Source organism: Pseudopodoces humilis, chromosome 8, assembly GCF_049639895.1.
Source record: "Pseudopodoces humilis isolate 2021_Gansu_Grassland_sample_001 chromosome 8, ASM4963989v1, whole genome shotgun sequence".
Taxonomy (NCBI): domain Eukaryota; kingdom Metazoa; phylum Chordata; class Aves; order Passeriformes; family Paridae; genus Pseudopodoces; species Pseudopodoces humilis.
The window spans coordinates 1,283,695-1,305,563 of NC_142207.1; the positions used below are offsets into that span (position 1 = coordinate 1,283,695).

Genomic DNA, 21,869 nt, shown 5'->3' on the forward strand with positions numbered 1-21,869 from the left:
ACCGCCGCAACATGGCGGCGCGTGACGTCACGTCGCTGTCGTGACGTCACTGGCGCCCGCAGCGCCCCCGCCCCGTTCCCGCCTCCCCGCCAGCGAGGCCCCCGCGAGGTCCCCGCTCCTTGGGGCTGCCCCGAACAGCGCCTGCCGCCTCCGCCGCGCTCCCGGCTCCGCCGCCCGCCCCGTTCCCCCGCGCCCCGCGGGGCGGCTCCGCTCTCTCACCGCCCGGCCGCTCTCCCCCGCGGTTCGCGGCGCTGCGGCGGCGGCGCTCGGCGCGCGGGGCGGTCGGGCGCGGCGGGGCAGCCTCGCGAGCTGAGCCGGCCGAGGCGGGGCGGGCGCGGCGGCGGCGGCGGCTCCGGCCGGGTCTGTGGGCGCGGGGCAGCGGCGGCGGCAGCGGCGACCGAGATGCCGCTCTTTGCCCCCAACCCCTTCGAGCAGGACGTGGGTGAGCGGCGGGCGGGGGCTAGGCCCAGGCCCGGCGGGGCGGCCTCTTCGTCCCCTACCTCTTCTTCCCCTTCCTTTTCCCCGTCGTCTTTTCCCTTCTCCTTTTCCTCTCCCTGTTCCCCTCCCCGCTCTGCCTGCCGCCGATCTCCCGGGGGATGGGCCCGGTGCTGTTGGATCTCTCGGTGGATGAGGGGAGGAGGGGATGATCCAGGAGCAGCGCGGAGCCGGGTGAGATGTGGCCGAGCTGGGGGGCAGGAAGGGATCTGGATCCATGGCCCGAGGCCGAGTGCCGGCTCCTGCACCTGGGTCACACCGAGCCCTGGGAATGCTCCGGGCTGGGAGAAGTGTCTGGAGAGCTGGAAAAGGCCCTGGGGGTGCCGATGCCAGCGGCTGAACACGAGCCCAGGGGTGCTCAGGTGGGCAAGAGCTGAGCCGGTCCCTGAGCTGGCACTGCTGGGGCAGCTCCCGTGCTGGGAACAGCTCTGGGACAGGAGGGACACTGAGGGGCTGGAGAATTCCTGAGGGAGCTGGGAAGGGGCTGGAGAATTGCTGAGGGAGCTGGGAAGGGGCTGGAGAATTGCTGAGGGAGCTGGGAAGGGGCTGGAGAATTGCTGAGGGAGCTGGGAAGGGGCTCAGGCTGGAGCAAAGGAGGATCCCGAGGGATCTTTTCCCTCTCTGGAATTCCCTGGCAGGAGGGGACAGCCGGGGGGGTCGGGCTCTGCTGGCAGGGAACAGGGACAGGAGGAGAGGGAACGGCCTCAGGCTGGGCCAGGGCAGCTCAGGGGGGACAGCAGCAGGAATTTCCCCATGGAAAGGGCGCTCAGGCCTTGGAAGTGCCCAGGGAGGTTTGCAGTGCCCATCCCTGGAGGTGTCCGGGGAATTCCTGGAGGTGGCACTCAGGGCTGGGGACACGGTGGGACCGGGCACAGCTGGGACTCCATGGGCTGGGAATGCTTTTCCAAACGAAATAATCCTGGGATTCCTCCTGTAAGTGCAACTCCAGGGGATCCCTGGCTGCTCCTGACACATCCTGTCCGGGCTCAGGGGCTCTGACAGGGAAAAGATCAGTGGGTCCCTCTCTCCTTACCCTCAGCAGCATCAAGGAACGTTTGTGTCCCGTTTTGCTCTGACTCCTGAGGTTTCACAGCTTTTCCAGCGGGTCTGAGGTGCCTCCTGCCCTTCCCATGGTGTCGCTGAGTTTGCAGGGATTCAGGGAATTGTGGCTGCTGTAAAATCAGCTGCTTTGCATCCTTTTATTGGTGATTTCTTCCAGCTTCCCAGTAGCTTCCCTGGAAGCACACGTGATGGGAGTGTTGGGCTGTCTGTGCAGGGCCAGGAGTTGGACTGGATGATCCTTCTGGATCTTTTCCAGCTCAGGATATTCTGTGATTCAGTGATTACAAAACCTGCCTGGAGTTGTGGTGAAGACGGTGACTCAGTTGTTTTCTTTTGTGTCCTGCCCTGACTTGTGCTTTCTTACACTCGTGCTCTGTGGCACTTTTTTGTTACACAACATTTGTTCTGAGTGAAAAAACCTATTCCAAGCACTGAAAAAATGAAATAGGCGAAACAACGGGCTCAGCTTTCTTGTTGGGATCGTAGCAAAGAGAAGAATTCAACATTCCTGGCATTTTTGTCACGGCCAAAAAGGAAGAGGTTGAGTGCTCTTGTTGCCACACAATCTCTGTTTTGTTTGCAGTATAAGTTGAGCTGGTTTCTTATTTGCTTTATGACTTATTTATTATTTTATTTCTAATTTCAGTTCCCGGCTGCAGTTTGCTGTTTGACCCCACTCATATTTCACGTGGCTCTAACTGGTGTATTTGTACAAGTGGATTTTTCTTTGAACTCTGCAGGATTCTTTAACAAACCTAAATGCTTCAAGGGCTCCCAGACTCCACAACTTCAAAAGTGGCACTCTGTTTGCTTCCAGTTTCTTAAACTTTATTCAGCATATTTCTTCTTTAATATCTTAATATTGATTATTTATAATTTATTATTATCACTTACTAAAATTTAGCAAGTACGACAGACTAGAAACTTGAATTATTTGGGCTAAATCTTAGAGTCCCTTGCCAGGAAAACTTTGTCATTAGAAGCTTTAAAGAAATTATTATTCTGTTGCAAATTAGACCATGCAAAATATCAGATAATCACATGTGGGTGCTCTGGGGAGGTGCTGAGCTTGGAAGTTTGGTGCCTTTTCCAGCCCTCAAGGGCTGACATTTCCCTTATGTTTTATTTCCTTTCTTATTATTCTATAGTTTATTTTTCTAGTATTTTACTTACTATTATTATTATCATTATCATTATTATTTTCTTAATGTTCCTTTTACTTCTCAGTCCATAATAATTCTTGTCTTCAAAATTTAGGCTAAAATCTTGCAAATATTAATATTTGGAGAAAAGCTAATTCTGTTTTTTTTTCTTGTTGTTGCTTGAACAATATTTTATTTATTATTATTCTTGAATAATATTTTCCAGTCTTTGATCTGACTGCTTAAAATTCCTGAATTCTGAACCTGCATTTTTATGAGGTTTCTTTCTCATTTTTTCAGATTATTTTTGCTCTGCTCCCCCACCCTGCCTTGAGTATCTTTTAATATACCACAGCCTCACTGATAATGGTTTTCTTTGTGTTATGAAAGATATTTTATATAATAAGCAGAAATTTATAATTTAATATAATTTATATATTGTACATAAATTAAGAGTTGTTAATTTTCATCTTGGTGTTTCCAGGCTCTGGAATATAATCTCTGTTAATCCCTCTCAAATCTTTTTGGGGTTTTTCTTGACAGATAAATGAAATTATTTCCTTTTCAGATTATTGGCCTCAACCAAACAAACCACTCACTTTTCAAGCAAAAACTGCATTTTAAAAAGCTTTTTCAGTGAACTGGATTTATATTGCAAAAAGTTATTTGAAGAATTTATTTTAACCCAATTTTTTAGGATATAGTAATACCATGAGTAGGGATCCTTACAGGTAGGGCTGCCTTGTGACTGCAGGTCCATCCTGGCTGTGATCTCTAATTAAATCCAGGCTGGAATTCTCTAATTAGGCTCTGCAAAGGAAGGTGTGTGGGATTAAAACCTCTGCCTTTCATCCACATCTTCCTGCTCCATCTGGTAAACAGCCCTTGGAGGAGCCCTCCATTTCTTCTAGATTTACTTCTCGCTGCGAAAAGTTGTGTAAAATCTGAAATATTGCTGTGCAGACAAGGGTTTATTTCACTGCATGGGCAAAGCAATCAAGGAAATTCTGATTTTAGTGATGACAGTCACCAAAAAAATAACCAAGCACTAGTTTAGCACAAAAATCTCTGTGCTGGAAGTGCCTGAGTAGTGATTTTTTTATGAAATCAGTGCTCATTTTCTGTTTCTGCCATAAAAAGTGACACAGGTGGAGAAACAATGTTGTATTTTACTACATTTCTGTTTTTTTAACCCAGATTTACTCTGTGAGCCTGTCCCAAGGGAATTGAGGGCTGAAATAATAAAATGTTTTGGAAGTTTGAAGGTCGTGGGAGCTCGGCTGAGGAGCAGGGCTTGGGAAAGGTGGGAGCAGGGAGGCTTTGAGCATTCCCACATGGATCAGTGTGGGTTATTCCCTGGTTTTTGGTGTCATTGTATTGCCCATCCCTCCTGGTGAAAAAAGAAAAGAAATAATGCAATAGTCAACCTGGTTAGGGGCTGGAAAGGCTGGGAGAGCTGGGAATGTTCCCCTGGAGAAGGGAAGGATCCAGGGAGAGCTGGGAATGTTCCCCTGGAGAAGGGAAGGATCCAGGGAGAGCTGGGAATGTTCCCCTGGAGAAGGGAAGGATCCAGGGAGAGCTGGGAATGTTCCCCTGGAGAAGGGAAGGATCCAGGGAGAGCTGGGAATGTTCCCCTGGAGAAGGGAAGGATCCAGGGAGAGCTCAGAGCCCCTTGCAGGGCCTGAAGGGGCTCCAGGAGAGCTGGAGAGGGACTGGGGACAAGGGATGGAGGGACAGGACACAGGGAATGGCTCCCAGTGCCAGAGGGCAGGGATGGATGGGATATTGGGAATTGGGAATTCCCAGAGCAGCTGTGGCTGTCCCTGGATCCCTGGCAGTGCCCAAGGCCAGGCTGGAACACCCTGGGATGGTGGGAGCTGTCCCTGCCCATGGCAGGGCTGGATTGGGATTCAGATCCCTCCCAGTGAGTGATTCCATGACATTCAGGGTTTGTGGCTTAGAGGGATGATCCTGAATTTTTTTCCCTCAGTTGCAAAGCATTCCCACCTTTGCTGGGAGGGCTGTGCCAGTGCTTTGAGGCAGGAGCTCTCCAGGCATTTCTCCTTTTGGCAGTGGGAGCAGCAAACAATTCCCAGCTGCTCCTCTGAGTGCTCTCCCCTCTCCTGGATTGAACAGCAAATCAGCTCAGGGAGCTCACCCAGGGAAAAGCGATTCCTTGGACTTGGAATTCTTTATAAGAACACCCCAAGCAGCGCATTTTGCTTTTCCCATTATTTCTACAAAAGCCAGCTCAAGTCTAATGTTCCTTCATTAACTGGAGGGCTGCAGAGGACAAATCATTCCATGGTTTTGAAGGTTAGGTTCCCTCTGTGCTGGAAAAAATAATGGAAAATTCTTCCTCCCACATCTGTTTCTTCTGCCATGTCCAAGTCTCAGCATCTGGGAAGGAGTTATCCCTCAGGATTGTTCCTGGGAAGGAGGAAAGCAGCTGCTGTTCGTTTTGTCACGCTGGCAGGGAGGGAAACTTCCAGATCCGTGAGATCCTTGGGCAAGGACGGAGTTTGGATCTCCACGGCTGCTCCCAGGACGGTGTGGATCCAGGAGCAGGGACTTTGCTCCCTGTGGGAATGTGCTGGCTCAGGGACAAAATGTCCTGGGAGCTGGGAGGGAGCAGCACCGAGCTTTGGGATGGGGAAGGTGTGGAGTGAGGGATCACCAGGAAAAAAGGAGCTCTGCACGATTCCCTGCCAGGAGGGGATGGCCAGGGGGGATTTGGGATCTTATCCCAGGGACAGGAGGAGAGGGAACGGCCTCAGGCTGGGCCAGGGCAGCTCAGGGGGGACAGCAGCAGGAATTTCCCCATGGAAAGGGCGCTCAGGCCTTGGAAGTGCCCAGGGAGGTTTGCAGTGCCCATCCCTGGAGGTGTCCAGGGAATTCCTGGAGGTGACACTCAGGGCTCTGGCTGGGATTGGGCTCAGCTGGGATTTGATGATCTTGGAATGCTTTTCCAGCCAAAATCCATAATTCTGAGGTGAAAACTTCCTGGTGAAGCCTGTAAACATCAAACCTTCCTGCTGCCAGTGGAAGAGTTGGGATTTCCACTCAGGGCTCAGGAAAACTTCAGTGGATCCTTGGGAATCTCTTCACTACTTAGGGATTGTGTATCCAGGGAATCTGCAGCTTCCAGAGGCTGATTTGGCTTGATTTTCCTTTTTTTTTTTTTTTTTAAGTGTTTAATATTGTGGGCACTCATTTATTTTCCACAACATCCATGATTTTGTTGTTCATGTCCTAAAATATTGATGCACTTAAAAGAAAATTTAGCAATTCTATCATTTTTGGGGTAAATTTTGAAGAAGGTTACAGTTTCAAAATAATATTTACTTCTTCTGAGTAAATATACCAGTTTGTGAAGATAAATTATGGCCAAAATTCTAAATTTCCATATTTTTAAAAATTCCATTTTAATTTAATTCTAAATTTCTATTTTAATTTAATTCTAAATTTCCATTTTAAATTCTAAATTTCCATCTTTTAATTTCCATTGTCTGTAACAAAAGGGATTTGGAACATTGGTGGGTGCTGTGTTTGTGTTCCCTCTGTGTTTGGTTCCCTCTAACCAACCAATTTAGTTGGTTAGATTTGAGTTGGTTTAAAGCTGAGAATTTAGTTGGTTAAAACTTAATCCTGAAGCAGCAAATGCAATAAAATATTTAATTTGCTGTTTAATAACTCAAACTGCAATATTTACATGGGATTTAAATAACCTGGCTAATAAAAAACTGAAAAGCACAAATAAATACTATTAAACCTTATTAATTAATCTATAGAATGAGTGTCCCTGCACACTGGAACAAGATGAGCTTTAAATAATTCCACGAATCCATGAAATATTAATTAAGGATACATTCTATTGACAGAATCTGAACTGAATAAATAAAACACTTGTTAAATCTTATTTTTTTTTTCCTTTCCAGAAAAAGCTACAAATGAATACAACACCAGCGAGGACTGGGGGCTGATCATGGATATTTGTGACAAAGTTGGAAGCACTCCCAATGGGTAAGCTGAACCTCAGGGAATTCTGTGGGAATGCCAGGGAATTCTGTGCTGCTGTGAGGAGGAAAATGTCACAGAGAACACATCTCAAAATGCTCAATCCCCCAAATTGATGGAGCTGGCTTGGAAATCCTTGGAAAGAAACATTCCAACGGGATTTGGAGCAGAGCAATTTGTATGTGCTGAGCACATTCCAGTTTTTTCCTGGAGTTTTCAACAGCACACCCAAGTTCTTCATATTTAATGAGCTGGCATAAATTTGGGGAAGTGACTGTGCCAGGAGGAGAAGGTGAAATAATTTTTGTGCAGAAAAATACCTGGCAAGGACCAGGGGCTTTTTATGATATTTGTCTGGTTTTGGTTGTTAGGAAGAGTGGGAGAGAAAAGGGAAAAAATAAGGATCAAAACACAAAATCATTTGGAATCAGTTTAGCCTGAGTGCAACATAAATGGAATTTGAGTGATTCTGTAGTGGCCAAAAGTATTTGCTGAATTTTTGAGTGATAACATCTTTTAAATTTGGAATTAATCCTCAATTAGTGAGAATTCTTAAGTGATTCAGAATTTCCAGCAGTTCTATTTTAACATTAAAATTGGGGGTTTTTTTTGGGTGTTTTGGTTTGGTTTTCATTGATTACCTGCCACAAGGAATAACAGCAAATCTCTTCAATCTGGGAATCTTTAGTCCTGAAGGGAAAAAAATCTCCTTTCCGTCCTTTATTACAAATCAATTTTTTTTAGTGCCACAAGACTTTTGTGGAGTGAACTGTTTTAAATCTGGTTTTGGAGGAAGGGATGTTGTAAAAAATTCAGTGATTTAAAAAAAAAAAAAAATGACACATGCAGAAATAGAAGTATATAAAATGCATAATTAAATCTAAATATATAGCAAATAAAATCCTAAATTCTGAATTTTAAAATGCCACTGCTGCTGGCATATTTCAATTCTATTTTGTGTCATTTTCTTCCCTCCTGCCCTTGAAAATAATGAAGATTGTTGCCTACCCTGAATAAAAAATACAATTTAAAAGAACTGAGTTGACTTTGTTGCATGATTTGTACGTGAAATAAGATGAAAATATTAGGGCTAAGAGTATTTTTCTGGCACAGAGGCTTTTCTGTGCTTTGCTATTTCAGCAGCTCAAGTATCTGGCTGGGATATTATTTTTTAAATGCTACCTCAGCTTTTTTTTTTTTAGGATTTCATGTTTTTAAATGTTCCAAATATCAGTGTTAATGAAGCCTTTGATGTGCCTGAGCCATTAATGCTCATTTAAAGTGTGGAAAAGCCTCAGCAGAAGCTTTTAAAATGTTATTTATTATTCTCCACTCACCCCAGATTATGCTGAAACAAATTAGAAATATCTTTGTGTCCTCAGGCTGTGGAAAAGGAGATCCAAGAGCTGGGAATTAAATCCAATGGCCACTAAAATAACCATTTATTGAATCATCTCTTTTTTCTGGGGGCATTTCTTTCATTGTCATGCAATCACTTCCTTTCCTGGCCTGGCAGCAGCTTTTTGGGAATGGATATGGAATGCCAGGGCAAAAAAAGGGAATTTCTTCTAATCCAACACCCAGCTGAGGACAAACAAACTGCTCAGTGGGTAAATCTCTGCCCAGCCCTGAGAGAGTCAAGTGTGGTGACATTTTTGTTCAATAAATTCAGGTTTGGTGACATTTTTGTTCAATAAGTTCAGGTTTGGTGACATTTTTGCTCAGTAAGTTCAGGTGTGGTGACATTTTCATTCAGTAGGTTCAGGTTTGGTGACATTTTTTTCAATAAGTTCAGGCTTGGTGATATTTTCACTCAATAAGTTCATGTTTGGTGCCATTTTTGTTCAACAGGCTAAGGATTGGTGACATTTTTGTTCAATAAATTCAGGTTTGGAGACATTTTTGTTCAATAAATTCAGGTTTGGAGACATTTTTGTTCAATAAATTCAGGTTTGGTGACATTTTCACTCAATAAGTTCAGGTTTGGTGCCATTTTTGTTCACTGGGCTCAGTTTTGGTGCCATTTTTGCTCAACAGGCTCAGTTCTGCTGGAGGTTTGGGCTCATTCCTCACACAGCTCCTGTCACTCCCATTTATACTTTATTTTCTTGTTCCTTTGCAGAGCCAAGGATTGCCTTAAAGCCATCATGAAGAGAATGAATCACAAAGTTCCCCACGTGGCTTTGCAAGCTCTCACAGTGAGTAAATCCCCAAATTTCCCCTAAAAACCTCATGGAATGCAGCAATTCGATATTCACTGATCAATTAATTAATACCTGAGTTACCCTCAGTAAATTTACCTTTTATTTTGGATTATTTACACCTTTTTTTTATTATTATTTGCACTTTTTTCCCCCCACATTTTCCCGATGGTCTTTCTGCTGTCAGCTTTTAGGAGCCTGTGTCTCAAACTGTGGGAAAATATTCCACTTGGAAGTGTGTTCCCGGGATTTTGCCACTGAAGCTCGAGCTATAATAAACAAGGTAATTGTTTTAGAACCTTCAGTCCTGGGGAAAGATTATTTTGGTGACTTCTCCAAATTCATGTTGTGGTTAATGCACATTTTCTAGTTTTTGGTGCTGTGTTTTCACTGAAATTTGTGTACTTTTCACTCTGAAAAAAAATAATCTGTATAAGAATTGACAGCTGATAATCCTTCAGATTTTTACAAACTTGCATGAGTAATTTGAATTAAAATCTGTGTTCCTAAGCTCCATTAATTTGATCATGATAAGTGCAGCTTTCCTTGAAGAGAGTTTTTATTAGGCTTGAAGGAAATTCCTGGGCTGAAGTGAAAGGGAAAATGATGAGGAAGTGAAATCACATTTTTACAAGGAAAAACACAAAGTTACAGACCATCCTTTTTAGTTTTTCGAGATTCTGGGAATGTTGAATGAGAAAATAACTGCGAAAAAGAGCCTGGAAAAGAAAGGTTGGGGTCCAGCAGCTGCTGGGATCTAAATGTGGATGTGAGGAATTGGGAAAAGGACCAGCTTTTCCCTAATTACTGCTCCAGTTGGAGACAGAACTGGTTAATGGGTTAAAAAGGAGTTTTCAGCTCCTGCAATCATCAGAGGCTGAGCAAAGCAATTAAGGAAAGTAATAAAATTGCTGGGAAGCAAAATGAGTTCACAGCTCCTGTGTTTCTGGATTTCTGGGGAAAAATAGGACTCCAGGTGCTCCCTGTGTTCCCGTTAGCCTGGCTCCATCCTGGAGCTCAGCACTGACCTTCAGCACCCAGGGATGTGCAGGAATCCCGGGATCCCACCCAGGGATGTGCAGGAATCCCGGGATCCCACCCAGGGATGTGCAGGAATCCCGGGATCCCACCCAGGGATGTGCAGGAATCCCGGGATCCCACCCAGGGATGTGCAGGAATCCCGGGATCCCACCCAGGGATGTGCAGGAATCCCGGGATCCCACCCAGGGATGTGCAGGAATCCCGGGATCCCACCCAGGGATGTGCAGGAATCCTGAGATACCACCCAGGGATGTGCAGGAATCCCGGGATCCCACCCAGGGATGTGCAGGAATCCCACCCAGGGATGTGCAGGAATCCTGAGATACCACCCAGGGATGTGCAGGATTCCCAGGATCCCACCCAGGGATGTGCAGGATTCCCAGGATCCCACCCAGGGATGTGCAGGATTCCCAGGATCCCACCCAGGGATGTGCAGGATTCCCAGGATCCCACCCAGGGATGTGCAGGATTCCCAGGATCCCGCCCAGGGATGGGCTCTGGAGCACAGTTTCCGTGTTCTTGGGAAACACTGGTCCCTTACCCCCCACCCCTGGCCCGCTTGGAGGAAAAATGAGGAAAATTGTGTTTTTTCCCTCTTCTCCAAGAGAAAATGTGTGCCAAATCCATGTCTGGGGCAAATTCTCTTCCTGTCCCTGCAGCTCAGCTCCCAGTTTGGGAACCAAAGCTGTCCCTATGGATTATCCCTATGGATAATCCCTTTTTGTGGGATTATTTTGTGGCTCCAGGAGACACAGATCACGTTTGTGTGAGGTTCTCTCAGCCAGGACAAACCTGTCCTGGATTTCTTGTAGGATTTCTTACAGTGAAAAGTTTCTTGTAGGATTTCTTACAGGATTTTTAATAGGGAAAGATTTCTTGTAGGATTTCTTGTGGGGGAAAGGTTTCTTGTAGGATTTCTTGTGGGATTTCTTGTAGGATTTCTTGTAGAAGAAAAGTTTCTTGTGGGATTTCTTGTGGGGGAAAGATTTCTTGTAGGATTTTTTACAGGATTTCTTGGAGGAAAAGGTTTCTTGTGGGATTTCTTACAGGATTTCTTGTAGGATTTCTTGTGGGGAAAGATTTATTGCAGGATTTTTTATGGGATTTCTTGTGGGATTTCTTGTGGGGGAAAGATTTATTGTAGGATTTTTTTACAGGATTTTTTGTAGGAAAAGGTTTATTGCAGGATTTCTTACGGGATTTCTTGTAGGATTTCTTGTAGAGAAAGAATTCTTTAGGATTTCTTGTAAGGAAGGGTTTCTTGTAGGATTTCTTGTAGTGTTTCTTGTGTCTTATATCAGACCAATTTATGCAGTTGGGAAGTGGAAAACAACACACCTGAGAAGGAATGAAGAGAAAATTGAGGTTAAATGGAGGGTGAGTAACACAGAGAGGCAGAAATTTGGGGTAAGTATGGTAGGCAGCCTGAATTTCTCCAGAATTAGTGCTCCAGGAGCTCAGCATGTTCTCTGGAATATCAGATCAGGCTCTAAAAAGCCAGATATTCCACTCTCTGCTCCCCAAACCTTCTCAATCTACACAATTATCAATAATTAAGCATATATATAGTAAAATGGGTTCGGTAACAATTTTGGTAACAGCTCCTTCTGTTCATTTTGAGCCTCAAACATCCCTTTTTATCCAATTTTGTCTTCCAGGCTCACCCAAAAGTGAGTGAAAAGCTAAAAACCCTCATGGTGGAGTGGTCAGAAGAATTCCAGAAAGACCCGCAGTGTAGCTTAATATCCGCAACCATCAAATCCCTAAAGGAAGAAGGGGTCACTTTTCCTGCAGCAGGATCCCAGGTCAGAGCTGCTTTGGGATAGTGATGGATCCCATGCTCTGCTTTCCTGTCCCAAATCCCCTTTTCCTGTTTGTCCCATTTCCTGCCTGTGTCAGGAGTTGTCCTGGATTTGGGGTGGTTTATTTTTCACTTCTGGTGGTTTGTTGTGCCCGATCTAACAGCTGATAAGATGCCAGGTGGTTTTTCCCTGATTTTTATTATTGATACTTCTAAATATTCCCATGCTGTTCAGTCCTGAAAATTCAAATTACAGTTTCCTTCCACAAAGTTTACTTTCCTCTGGGTGAAACACTGCAAGTTTTTTTTTAACTTTTTACAATCCCTCCTTCCTCCACAAAGATGTTTTCACTTCTAAATCTGATCTATGTGTAAAACATATGGCAGAAACATGGGAGAGCTGAGCACTGGCACCCAATTCCAGTTCTGGTGGGAATGAAAACTCCAGGAATGATTTCACTGTGCTGCTGGGGAGAACTGGAGGATTTAAGTCAGCAGCTCCCAACTGGAGCATCTTCTCTCTTGAAGGGAGGAGTGAAGGATAAAGGTGGAAAGAGTCATTTAAATGAGTAATCTCACTGTAATAAATATGATTAAAATAATTATTTCAATACAACCAATCATTTCAATTAAGTCTTATGATTTATTTTACTTTTTTCCTTGCTGAAAACGGAAAAAGAAACCCTGAAGAATGGTGATTTTTATTTCTAGGAGATCACCTGGCTTCCATTATCCACCTGTGATCAGGAACAACTCAGTGCTAATTTATTAAAAACACACAATTCTGGAGATTTAATTTGTCTCTCTGTTGTTCCCACCTCTGCAGGCTTCCACCAACGCTGCTAAGAATGGCTCCTCATCCAGTAAATCCAAGGAAGATGAGGATATAGCTAAAGGTGAATTGCTGTCTCAGCCTTGGGTTAGACTCCAGGAGTTTTGTTAAAAAGCAGGGAAATTTGGGCTCTTTCCTGCTGCACAGAATTGCAGTCAAGGGCACAGCAGGTTGGGAATTGTGGCATTCCAAGTGTTTGGAAATTGGGGGTAAGCCCCATTCCTCCCCATCACATTTGAAACATTAGCTTTTAACACTACAGAAGCAGATACAGCCCGTGTTTCAATAAAGAAATCCTCTTTTTGTTAAATCAGGAAATCAAACTGCTTTGTCTCCAGGGATCAACCAACCCCACAAACTTGTTCTTTTCCTCTCTGCCCCACCTGCAGCCATCGAATTGTCTTTGCAAGAGCAGAAACAGCAGCAAATGGAAACCAAATCCTTGTACCCATCTGCAGAAATGCCACAAAACCCCCCGAGCCTGAGGAAGGTGCGAGCTCTCTATGACTTTGAAGCTGTGGAGGACAATGAGCTCACCTTTAAAAGTGGAGAAATTATTTTTGTTTTGGATGACAGGTACAATACACTCAGGTGGAGCTGACTTGGTTCCACCACTCTTGTTTTCTCAGGGTAGCACATTTTTCCTCTGATGCTTTTTCCCCCCACTCCCCCCCAGAAATGTAATTGTCACTCTGCCCTCCCTCTCATCCCTTTCTCTTCCTTTTATCTTTCCAAAATCCTAGTTTCTGGCCTCAAATCATTTTTAGTGCAGGAAGAACCTCGAGTATTTCACCCAATTTGTAGTTTTGAAGATAAATCTTAATTGCTTGTCTGACATAAGAAGATGCAGTGGCATCACATTCCATCTGCTTCCAGCAATTGTTAAACCTCTGGCTACCCAGAATCACGTTTGCCAAGAGTAAAACTGAATAAAAGTAGCTAAAACAATGATTGTTGTTAACACCTATAGGATATTTACAGCTTTAAAGGGCTGACAAGTAATCTATGTAAGGAATTGATGAATTGTGTTCAACTTCCAGTGATCCCCTGATTCCTCTTCCCTTCCCTGCCCTCTGGCCCAGCTCCTGGTTGGCTTTGTGCTAATCCCTGCAAATGTTCTCTTTTAGATATCACAGGTTAAAAAAACCACCACCAGACATGTCTCTGAACCTCAGGTTTTCAGTAAAAACCCCAGATATGTCCCTGGCTCCGTTCACCCCAGTCCTGTAACCCTTCTTTGTTTCCCCAGTGATGCCAACTGGTGGAAAGGGGAGAACCACAGAGGAGTGGGGCTCTTCCCATCCAATTTCGTCACCTCTGACTTGTCTGTGGAGCCCGAGGCAGGTGAGTTACCTGCTGAAACCACGCATGGATTATTTCACAAAGGCTGAAATGATGGATTATTTCACAAAGGCAGCTTTGTGCTGCAATCCTAATTAGCCCAGCAGCAAAATAATTTCCTCTGTCAGTCTCAGGAAAGAATTGAGAGACATCCTGCCCTTGTTTCAAACAATCAAGCACAGATCATTCCATAACTCGCTTTAATTTCTGCCTCTATTTCTCTTTTAAGTTATTCTCATTTTCTGTGACAGAAATTTGGTTCAATTCACCATAATTCCTTGTCAGCAGCATATTTACAAATCCAGTAAATTGCCACTTCAAATGTCACAGTGTCTTTTCACACAGAAAAATAACAAGGAGCAAATGTTTGTTTGAAGTTATTACAGCAACAGAGAAAAGAGAAACTCATCTCTGTTCTTTCAGCAGCTGTGGATAAAATCTCTGTTCCTGAGGACGCTGCAGAAGAAATTAAGAAAGCAGAACCTGAGCCAGTTTATATAGATGAGGTATGAAGCCACTTGGAAATAAAATACTGCTGGACTTCTACATTCTTTTGGTGCTGAACGTTGGCAGATGATTCTTTGTCAATAAAGAACTTTTATTTGAATATTAAACCAATTTTGGCATGGCTGAGAAATCAAAGTTCTTCATCTTGGCTTCCCCTTTCAGGACAAGATGGATAAAACACTGCAGGTGCTTCAGAGCATAGATCCCACGGACCTAAAGCTCGATTCTCCAGATCTCCTCGACTCAGAAGGTACCAGCAGCACTAAATGAGCTCTGTTTTTTATGACTTCTCCTCACAATTACCTTTTGTGGATTGAGCTGGGAGTTCTTTGTGTTTATTTTAAGCTTGGGGGAGCTGTGCTCTGTGCTAACAGTGCTGGAGAACACTTATTTCACCGTGGGAGTGTGGGGCTCTGGGGATAATTTGAATTTTTTTTAATAGTTCCAAGCCAGCTCCATGTTTAGCAGAGTCATTTGCATAACTCCCAGCTCTGTGAGATGCCTGAGCTTTGCAAGATCCATCTACCAATCCCAACCCTGAAATAAATAGGCAATTAATTTTACTCTAGTTAGATAAAATATTTTTTGGCTGCATTTAAACATTTAATTGTGCAAGACATCAACTGCCTCAACACTTTGTTTTCACAGATATCTGCCAGCAGATGGGTCCAATGATAGATGAAAAACTCGAGGAGATAGATAGGTGAGCACAATTTATTCACTGATTTCCTTCAAATTGGGCAGTTTTAATCACATCTTTTTGGTGCTTTCATCTCCTGAGCTAGAAAACCTTGCAAGAAAATTTTAACAGCTTTATATTTTTTAATGCTGAAATATCAAGTTCTGAGTGTGTGCACTGAGATTTGATTGCTGCTCTCCCAAAATTCACTGCACAAGTCATGGATGCTTTTTGTTTTGGTGTTTTTGTGACTGGAGCCTTCTCCAGGCTGTGTAGAGCTTGGAATTTTCAGCCTGTTGGTGATTATTCCGTGTTATCCTCACCTCTCCCTGCTCAGGGACAGGACACAGGGAATGGCTCCCAGTGCCAGAGGGCAGGGATGGGGGGAATATTGGGAATTCCCAGAGCAGCTGGGGCTGCCCTGGATCTCTGGAAGTGCCCAAGGCCAGGCTGGAACACCCTGGAATATTGGGAGGTGCCCATGGCAGAAAGCTGGAATTAGATCTTTCAAGGAAGATCCAACCAAAATTCCATGATTCTGTGACTCCTGGGGCTGTTTGGGGGTGAAAAGAACAGGGAATTCCACCTGGGAATTGCTGGTTTGGTGCCAGTGGTTGTGCAGCTCTTGGATTTTCCTTCCAGTCGCAGAACAGCAATTTTTCAATGTAAATGAGTAAAAAATGGGTAAAAAATGGACCTTTTACCTTTTAGGGGCTTCTTTTCCTTGCACATTTGGTGCAGCACTGTTCTTCCCTCCCCATCTAAGCTGTCCCAGCAGCTCAGTGCCCTCTCCATTCCTTTTGGAACAGGAAACATTCCGAGTTATCCGAACTGAACGTGAAGGTTCTGGAAGCTCTGGAGCTCTACAACAAACTGATGAACGAGAGCCCCATGTACTCAGCCTACTCCAAACTCCAGCACCCTGCACAATTCCCACCCACCTCCTCTGGAGTCTCCCTGCCGGTCAGTATCCCTGGAATCTGGAAATTCCCTGGAATCTGGAAATTCCCTGTTGCTTATCCCTGTTTTTAAAAAAAAAGAAAAATCACAGCAAAAACTAAAGGGAGCCCACGAGCAATCTGACATTGCAAGGAATTGGGATTTATGCACTGGAACAGAAGGTTTTGCTTGGCCACTGTTGAAAATTCCAAAAGATCCCTTCCATAATTCATTTCTTGCAGTTGGAATTGGGTGTTGCAGCAGCTTGCTGGATATTCTTGCTGTGAGTCACGTCAATCTCCAAAGTGAAATGTTCCCTTCTTATCTAATAGTGGGGATGGGAGGGAGCTGGAATATCAGTGTATTAATCCCAAGTGTATTTTTTTGTGCTACATATAGAAACACTTTGCTTTTAGCTCCTTTTGCCCTTAGAAAAATGAACATTTTGTATCAGTTCTGAGCATGTTGCATTTGTGCTCCAAACTGTTTTACACTGTCCCTAATGATGGCTTAAGGAATAAACAAGGAGGGGAAGGAGAGACTTTGAAAAAGCACAGAATGAGGGTTTTTTTACTTGAAGTGAATTTTACTTTCATGTTAATTGTTCAGTGGGAAAAGAATAGTTGCCATAGCAACTGCTAGATCTGAAAATATGTCAGTTAAAAGTAATTCTGTGTCCTTAACTCCCAGTAACGATGGAAAATTCATTATATTTGGAGGTTACAAAGTAATTTAAGCCAAAAGGCAACGGGAGTTTGCTGTTTCCTCCCAAGACTGGTGCACAGAAATGCAGGATAATGCTGGGCTTTATTTAGGACAAACCTGTTTATCCCAAATCCAAACCCCACCAGCAGCTCCAGCCTGTGCCACCTGAATTTTGAGGCGATCTTGCATGATTTAAACCAGAATTGGAAGAAACTGCAGGTTTTGCTTCCAGCTTTAGAATATTCTGGTGGTTTCGTTGCAAAGTGTGCTAAGCAGCAAATCTCCTGGATTTAATTGGATTTGATTTGATTTGCAGTCGTATCCTGTGCAGCCTCCCAGTGGGAATTACATGATCCAGGGAGTGTCCATGTCCCCAGGATACAGCCTGGCCCCGGAGCAGGTGAGCCAGGTGAGGTCTCTGCCTCAGAGCATCAACTCTGCAGCCACTCAGCCACCTCCAGCTGCTTATTTAAGGTATGGATCCAGCAAATTCTTCTTCCTGGGGGGTGGGAATCTTGCCACTTTGCTTGTTCTCATGGTGTTTTCCTTTGGTGCCACTTCATTTGGAGAGGAAAATACCCATTTTACTGAAGCAGGGAGCAATGAGAGCATTATTCTGGATAAAGCTGATCCTGCACAAGGAGGTTTCCCATGAAGGTTGAAAAGGAATCTCTGACCTTGGCTTTAAGCAGCCAGCACCAAAAATTAAAGATTAAATAGTAGGAGCAAGTTAAAGAGTGAGTTAAAAAGAAAGAGGAAGTTAAAAAGCAAGAGTAAATTAAAAAGTTAAAGTTACATAGCAGAATTATTGAGCTGCTGGAAGAATTTTGAGGGTGAAAACGTTTTTCCTGCAAAAACCATAAAAAACTGCCATGTTATGGACATGAAAAGTGTGGAATTCCTGGGAAACTGTTTATTAACATGGAGGAGTAACAGGAGGGAAACTGCAGGGCCAGAGCTGGTTTAATTTAAGAGCTTGCACGTAAAAAACTGTTATTTTCACAGCCAGAAAAACATGAAATACCTTTCACATGTATATGGTGACCATTTTGGTCAAACATTCATCTTCAGGGAGCTCCCAGCTTGTTCTGGTGATGCTGTTGTTAGAGTTCAGGAACACACATAATCATGGAATGATTATCTGAAGGTGCTTTATTAAGAGCTCTGGGTGTCAGGGGTACACAGACCCAAATCTGACCCCTCTTGGTTTTGAGTTGAACAGGTTTTTATACTCTATCATTATATAACTTCTATATTAATTATTAAACTTATATTGTTTTGTTGTATGCATTGTTTTTACCCAAGCATGGATTTCTTGTGATCCCCTCTCAACCCCTTAACATTGTTCCTCATGTTCTTTAAACAATAATTATATCTAATCACATCTAACAGTTGTATCATATATTGATTACACAGGTGCAGTTTCACCTGATCTTTAGCAAACACAAGGTCTAACTTTTCCCAGGGCTTTCCAAGCTTAACTTTCTTTCTAAATCCCCAAATTCTGTATGATTTTAAAGCCTTTTGCTATCAGTGAGAGCTGGCACTCTCAGCCTGGTTGGTGTTGTGTCCCCGCAGCCCCGGCCCCGACCCCGCGCTGCCGCCGGCCTTCCCGAGCGTCACCGGCACCGCTGCCGCCTTCCCCCAGCACCAGATGGGCATGGCCGTGGACATGGCAGCATTCCAGAGCAGCCAAGGACCAGCTTATCCCGTGCCTCTTCCTGCTCATTCCCTGCTCCAGCAGCAGAACAATTTCCATCAGCAGCCTCTGCTTTAAACGGCCGGAATGGAGGAATTGCGACCCGAGGATCTTCGGGAGTCCCTGCCGTGGATATCAAAGTCCATCTTCCTCTCAAATAACCCAACTCGCTGCGTTAGGGTGATGCAGAGTAAAAATAGGCACCAGCTCTGATGGTTATTTGCATTTTTGCATCCTGAACTAGATTAGGGGATGGTTTAAAATAATTCCCCGCTCCTCCGAGTCCCTTCTGGTTTGTTTTTTTTTTTCCCCTACGCTTTCAGGAAACGCCACTTGTGAATCTTTGAGAGATTGTCCCAAAATAATTCTCTTTTCAGTGTGTTTCTGGAAGCTTGAGGATGCTGAGGTGCTGTTGCTTTGCCTCCTCTGGTGTCTTCTGTAATCCTTCTGTCCCAGGGGCTTTAGGGAATCTCTGCAGTTCGGGGTCCCCTTCCTGAAGGAAGATCCGAGGGATCCCTGTCTCCGGCTGGAAGAGGAAACTCTGCCACTCAGAATAGGAAATAGGAGAAAAAGAGGGTTTCAACAGTGCTTGCTGCCTCTATATGTCAGAAAAAGCAGAGAACTGCTGTGTTTTTCTGGAGGAAAAGAAGTTTTCCTCAAATTCCCCGGTGTTGGCAGAGGTGGCGCTGGGAAGAGCAGGCAGGGGATGCTCCCAGCTGTGCCCGCGTGGGCACTCCGTGGATCCAAGGTGCTGAGCCAGGAACTCGCCCAGAATCCCTCTTCAGTTTTCCTTTCTGGATGGATGGAGAAGTGGAGGAGAATTGTCATTCCTTGTGGGAAAGGAGGGGGCTGGAGAAGGTTTGAAGCTGCTGAAGACACTGAGGATCTGTTCCCTTTCCAAGGGGGAGCTGAGCGCAACAGGAATCGTTTTGATGGGACCAGGGGGTTCTGCCTCTCCTGGATTTCCTCTCTCTGCCACGGTGTCGGTGTCTAAAGAAGCCCTGGCCCCAGAGGAGCTCCTGCAGCACTTGGGAAAGGGGGGTTTAGGCACATCCCACGTGCTGGTGGCTGGGATTTGGCTCCTGTGCACGTGGAAAAGCAGAGCCGTGTCCCTGGAGCAGGGATTGCCCCGGAGCTGGGCACTTGTGGCAGTTGGTGAGAAAAGAAATCCAACAATTTCTTCCCTGATGCACTTTTTAAAGGGTGGGGTTTGTCCAAGGGAGCCCATGAGCTGGATTATCCTTTGGGAATGTGGGATTTCTTTCTTTTTCTGCTTTCAACTGCTGGAGAAAAAAAAAAAAATATCACTTCATCCTCCTATTTACCTCCTCACTGGAACATGGTCACATTTATCCTGCTTTTAACCACCTCTGGTGAGTGAGAGTCCTTGGTTTGGGGAAATAATGGAAGCAAATTACTGACAGAAACATCTCAGTTGAATGCAGGAAGCTCCAAGGTGTCTAAATAAGCATTTTTGATGGATAAATTTCATCCCAGATTGGAACTCCCAGGCTGCTGAGTGCCAAAACCCACCCTTCACTCAGCACCTCCTCCATCTCTTTTCCCTTTTATTTAATTATTTGCTACCTTGACCTTATATTTGCAGCCTCGTGCTCATGCAAAAAGCCTTCAGCACCTGCTCTCTAAATCACTTTTTATTTAAATGTGTGCAATTGGAAGGAGGATTTTGTCTTTCCTTTGGACATGACTTTAATTCCCCTGGAAGTAGCTCAGTACAAATAACACACGTGGCAATACTGAAGTGTTTTGATAACTTGTTCCTTGTGTCTTTTTTGAGGAAATGAATTTATTTCCACGCTGCTGTTTCAAATTCTGGTTGTCTGGAGCTTTTATTTGTCGGAGTTTACTTTGTTCCAAGTTGGTTTGGGGTTGAACTCTCATTGCTCTGAACTCTCCATGTTTGTCAGGAAATTTAAATTGGTGGGGTTGTTTGTTTTGTTTTTTTGATTCTGAGCTTTGGGCCAAGAAAAATCTTCAATTGAGCCAGCCAGATGTGATTTGATGATGTTAATTGTTAAATATAAATAATGTACATACTCATTTGTCTGAGATTTTCTACACAACTCCACACATGCCTGAACTTTTATAAAAGCAGGGTTTGTCCTTCTGTCACCTCTTCTACTCCTAATTCTGTGATATGCAACTTGTAGATAGTGTAAAATAATTTAATTATTATTAAACCAGTGTATTTAGAGGGGGTTGGTGCTTCTCTTCATACTTCTAGACATGATCATATTTATTTTTAAGGCCTGATTGTAACTGAACATGCTGCCAAAGGATTTCTCTAACTCCAGATTTCTACCTTAGGTTTCTACCTGCTGTTTTCTATCAGGAATTCAGGGTGGAGAACTCCTGCTTTTTCATATAAACCCTTCACACAGGAACCTGGGCGACTTTCTAATGAGACTTTCCACGTGATATCTTTGTTTCATGGCTGTTAAATATCACTCTGAGACCCATTTTCCTTTGGTGTGAGCTGGGGACCTGTTGTGTCTGTTGAATTTGTCACCCCAGAGCGGTCTGAGGGGTTGTGCTCTGTCACCTGATGTCACCCACGCTTTGTCTCTCCAACTGGCTCCAGAAATAATGTTAAAAATCAGATTCTTGAAACCTTCAGTGTGATGTTGTGTGTTCTTTGTGCTGGAGGGTAGGGGATGGATCACACCATCCCTCGATGCTGTGGCTTCTCTCAGGGATTATTTCTTGAGATGAAAATGATTTTCTTCCCTTCTTTTCATCCCTGCATCTTTCCTAAGAGCTGCCAGGCACTGCCCCTGCTTGCTCTGAGAGGTGTCTGTGGGATGAGTAACGTTTAACCAACACTCCCAGGAGAATTCCCTGCTCACAGAGGCAACAGCTGAGTCGTGTCATCGAGGCTGAGAATCCTGGCTCATCCCAAAAAATCCAGGTGAATCCCTGGGCTTTAGATGCTGCGCATGGACACCAAAAATGCCTGCAAGGAACCCCAAAAATCGTCATTTTCACATCAATCAGTGGTTTTCATCATTATTTTTACAGCCTTTTGGAGCTACTGACCCCAGTGGGTTGATTTGGGGTCACCTCAGGCTGGAAGTCAACCTTTAAAAAGCCCAATCATATCCTGAATTATTGGGAAATGCTGGCTTGCTTTTCCTTCTGAATCCCAGCCTGATCCATCGGGTCTCTGGAGAGAATTTTTCCCCTGGGAAATCAGCCACCCCACGATTCACGTTTAAACAGCAGTGCCTTCCTAGGACCAATTCAGTGATGAAACCGAATGTACAAATAATCTGATTTAGGCTTGAGCCTTGGTGACCCACATTCACCCCGGCCAGAGAATCCAGGCTGCTCCTCTCAGCCGAGGAATGAAGGGATTTGGTGTCTGGAGCGAGGCAGGAGGACGCTGGC

General features: G+C 44.5%; 1 protein-coding gene across 2 annotated transcripts; it reads left to right on the forward strand.

Annotated features, from left to right (window-relative positions):
- The first annotated feature begins 331 nt into the window (after positions 1 to 331).
- STAM2 (signal transducing adaptor molecule 2) lies at positions 332 to 21,098 on the forward strand. 2 transcript variants are annotated; one of them, XM_005519578.3, is made up of 14 exons: positions 332 to 442; positions 6,638 to 6,722; positions 8,839 to 8,914; positions 9,105 to 9,200; positions 11,617 to 11,763; positions 12,586 to 12,655; positions 12,981 to 13,167; positions 13,841 to 13,935; positions 14,356 to 14,438; positions 14,602 to 14,689; positions 15,088 to 15,142; positions 15,928 to 16,081; positions 17,079 to 17,236; positions 18,341 to 21,098. In XM_005519578.3, the coding sequence occupies exons 1-14, from the start codon at positions 403 to 405 to the stop codon at positions 18,537 to 18,539; spliced, it is 1,533 nt and encodes a 510-aa protein (XP_005519635.1). In that variant the 5' UTR covers positions 332 to 402; the 3' UTR covers positions 18,540 to 21,098. The 2 variants fall into 2 exon arrangements, with proteins under 2 accessions (XP_005519635.1, XP_014105090.1); XM_014249615.2 differs by having other exon boundaries at positions 14,359 to 14,438.
- The last annotated feature ends 771 nt before the right edge of the window (positions 21,099 to 21,869 follow it).

What these genes read in the sequence shown, in the direction of transcription:
- STAM2 (XM_005519578.3), top strand. Translation starts at nt 403, where the DNA reads ATGCCGCTCTTTGCCCCCAACCCCTTCGAGCAGGACGTGG. An exon ending in AGCCAGTTTATATAGATGAG is followed by an intron (nt 14,439 to 14,601) that starts GTATGAAGCCAC and finishes TTCCCCTTTCAG; the next exon opens with GACAAGATGGATAAAACACT. An exon ending in AAACTCGAGGAGATAGATAG is followed by an intron (nt 15,143 to 15,927) that starts GTGAGCACAATT and finishes CTTTTGGAACAG; the next exon opens with GAAACATTCCGAGTTATCCG.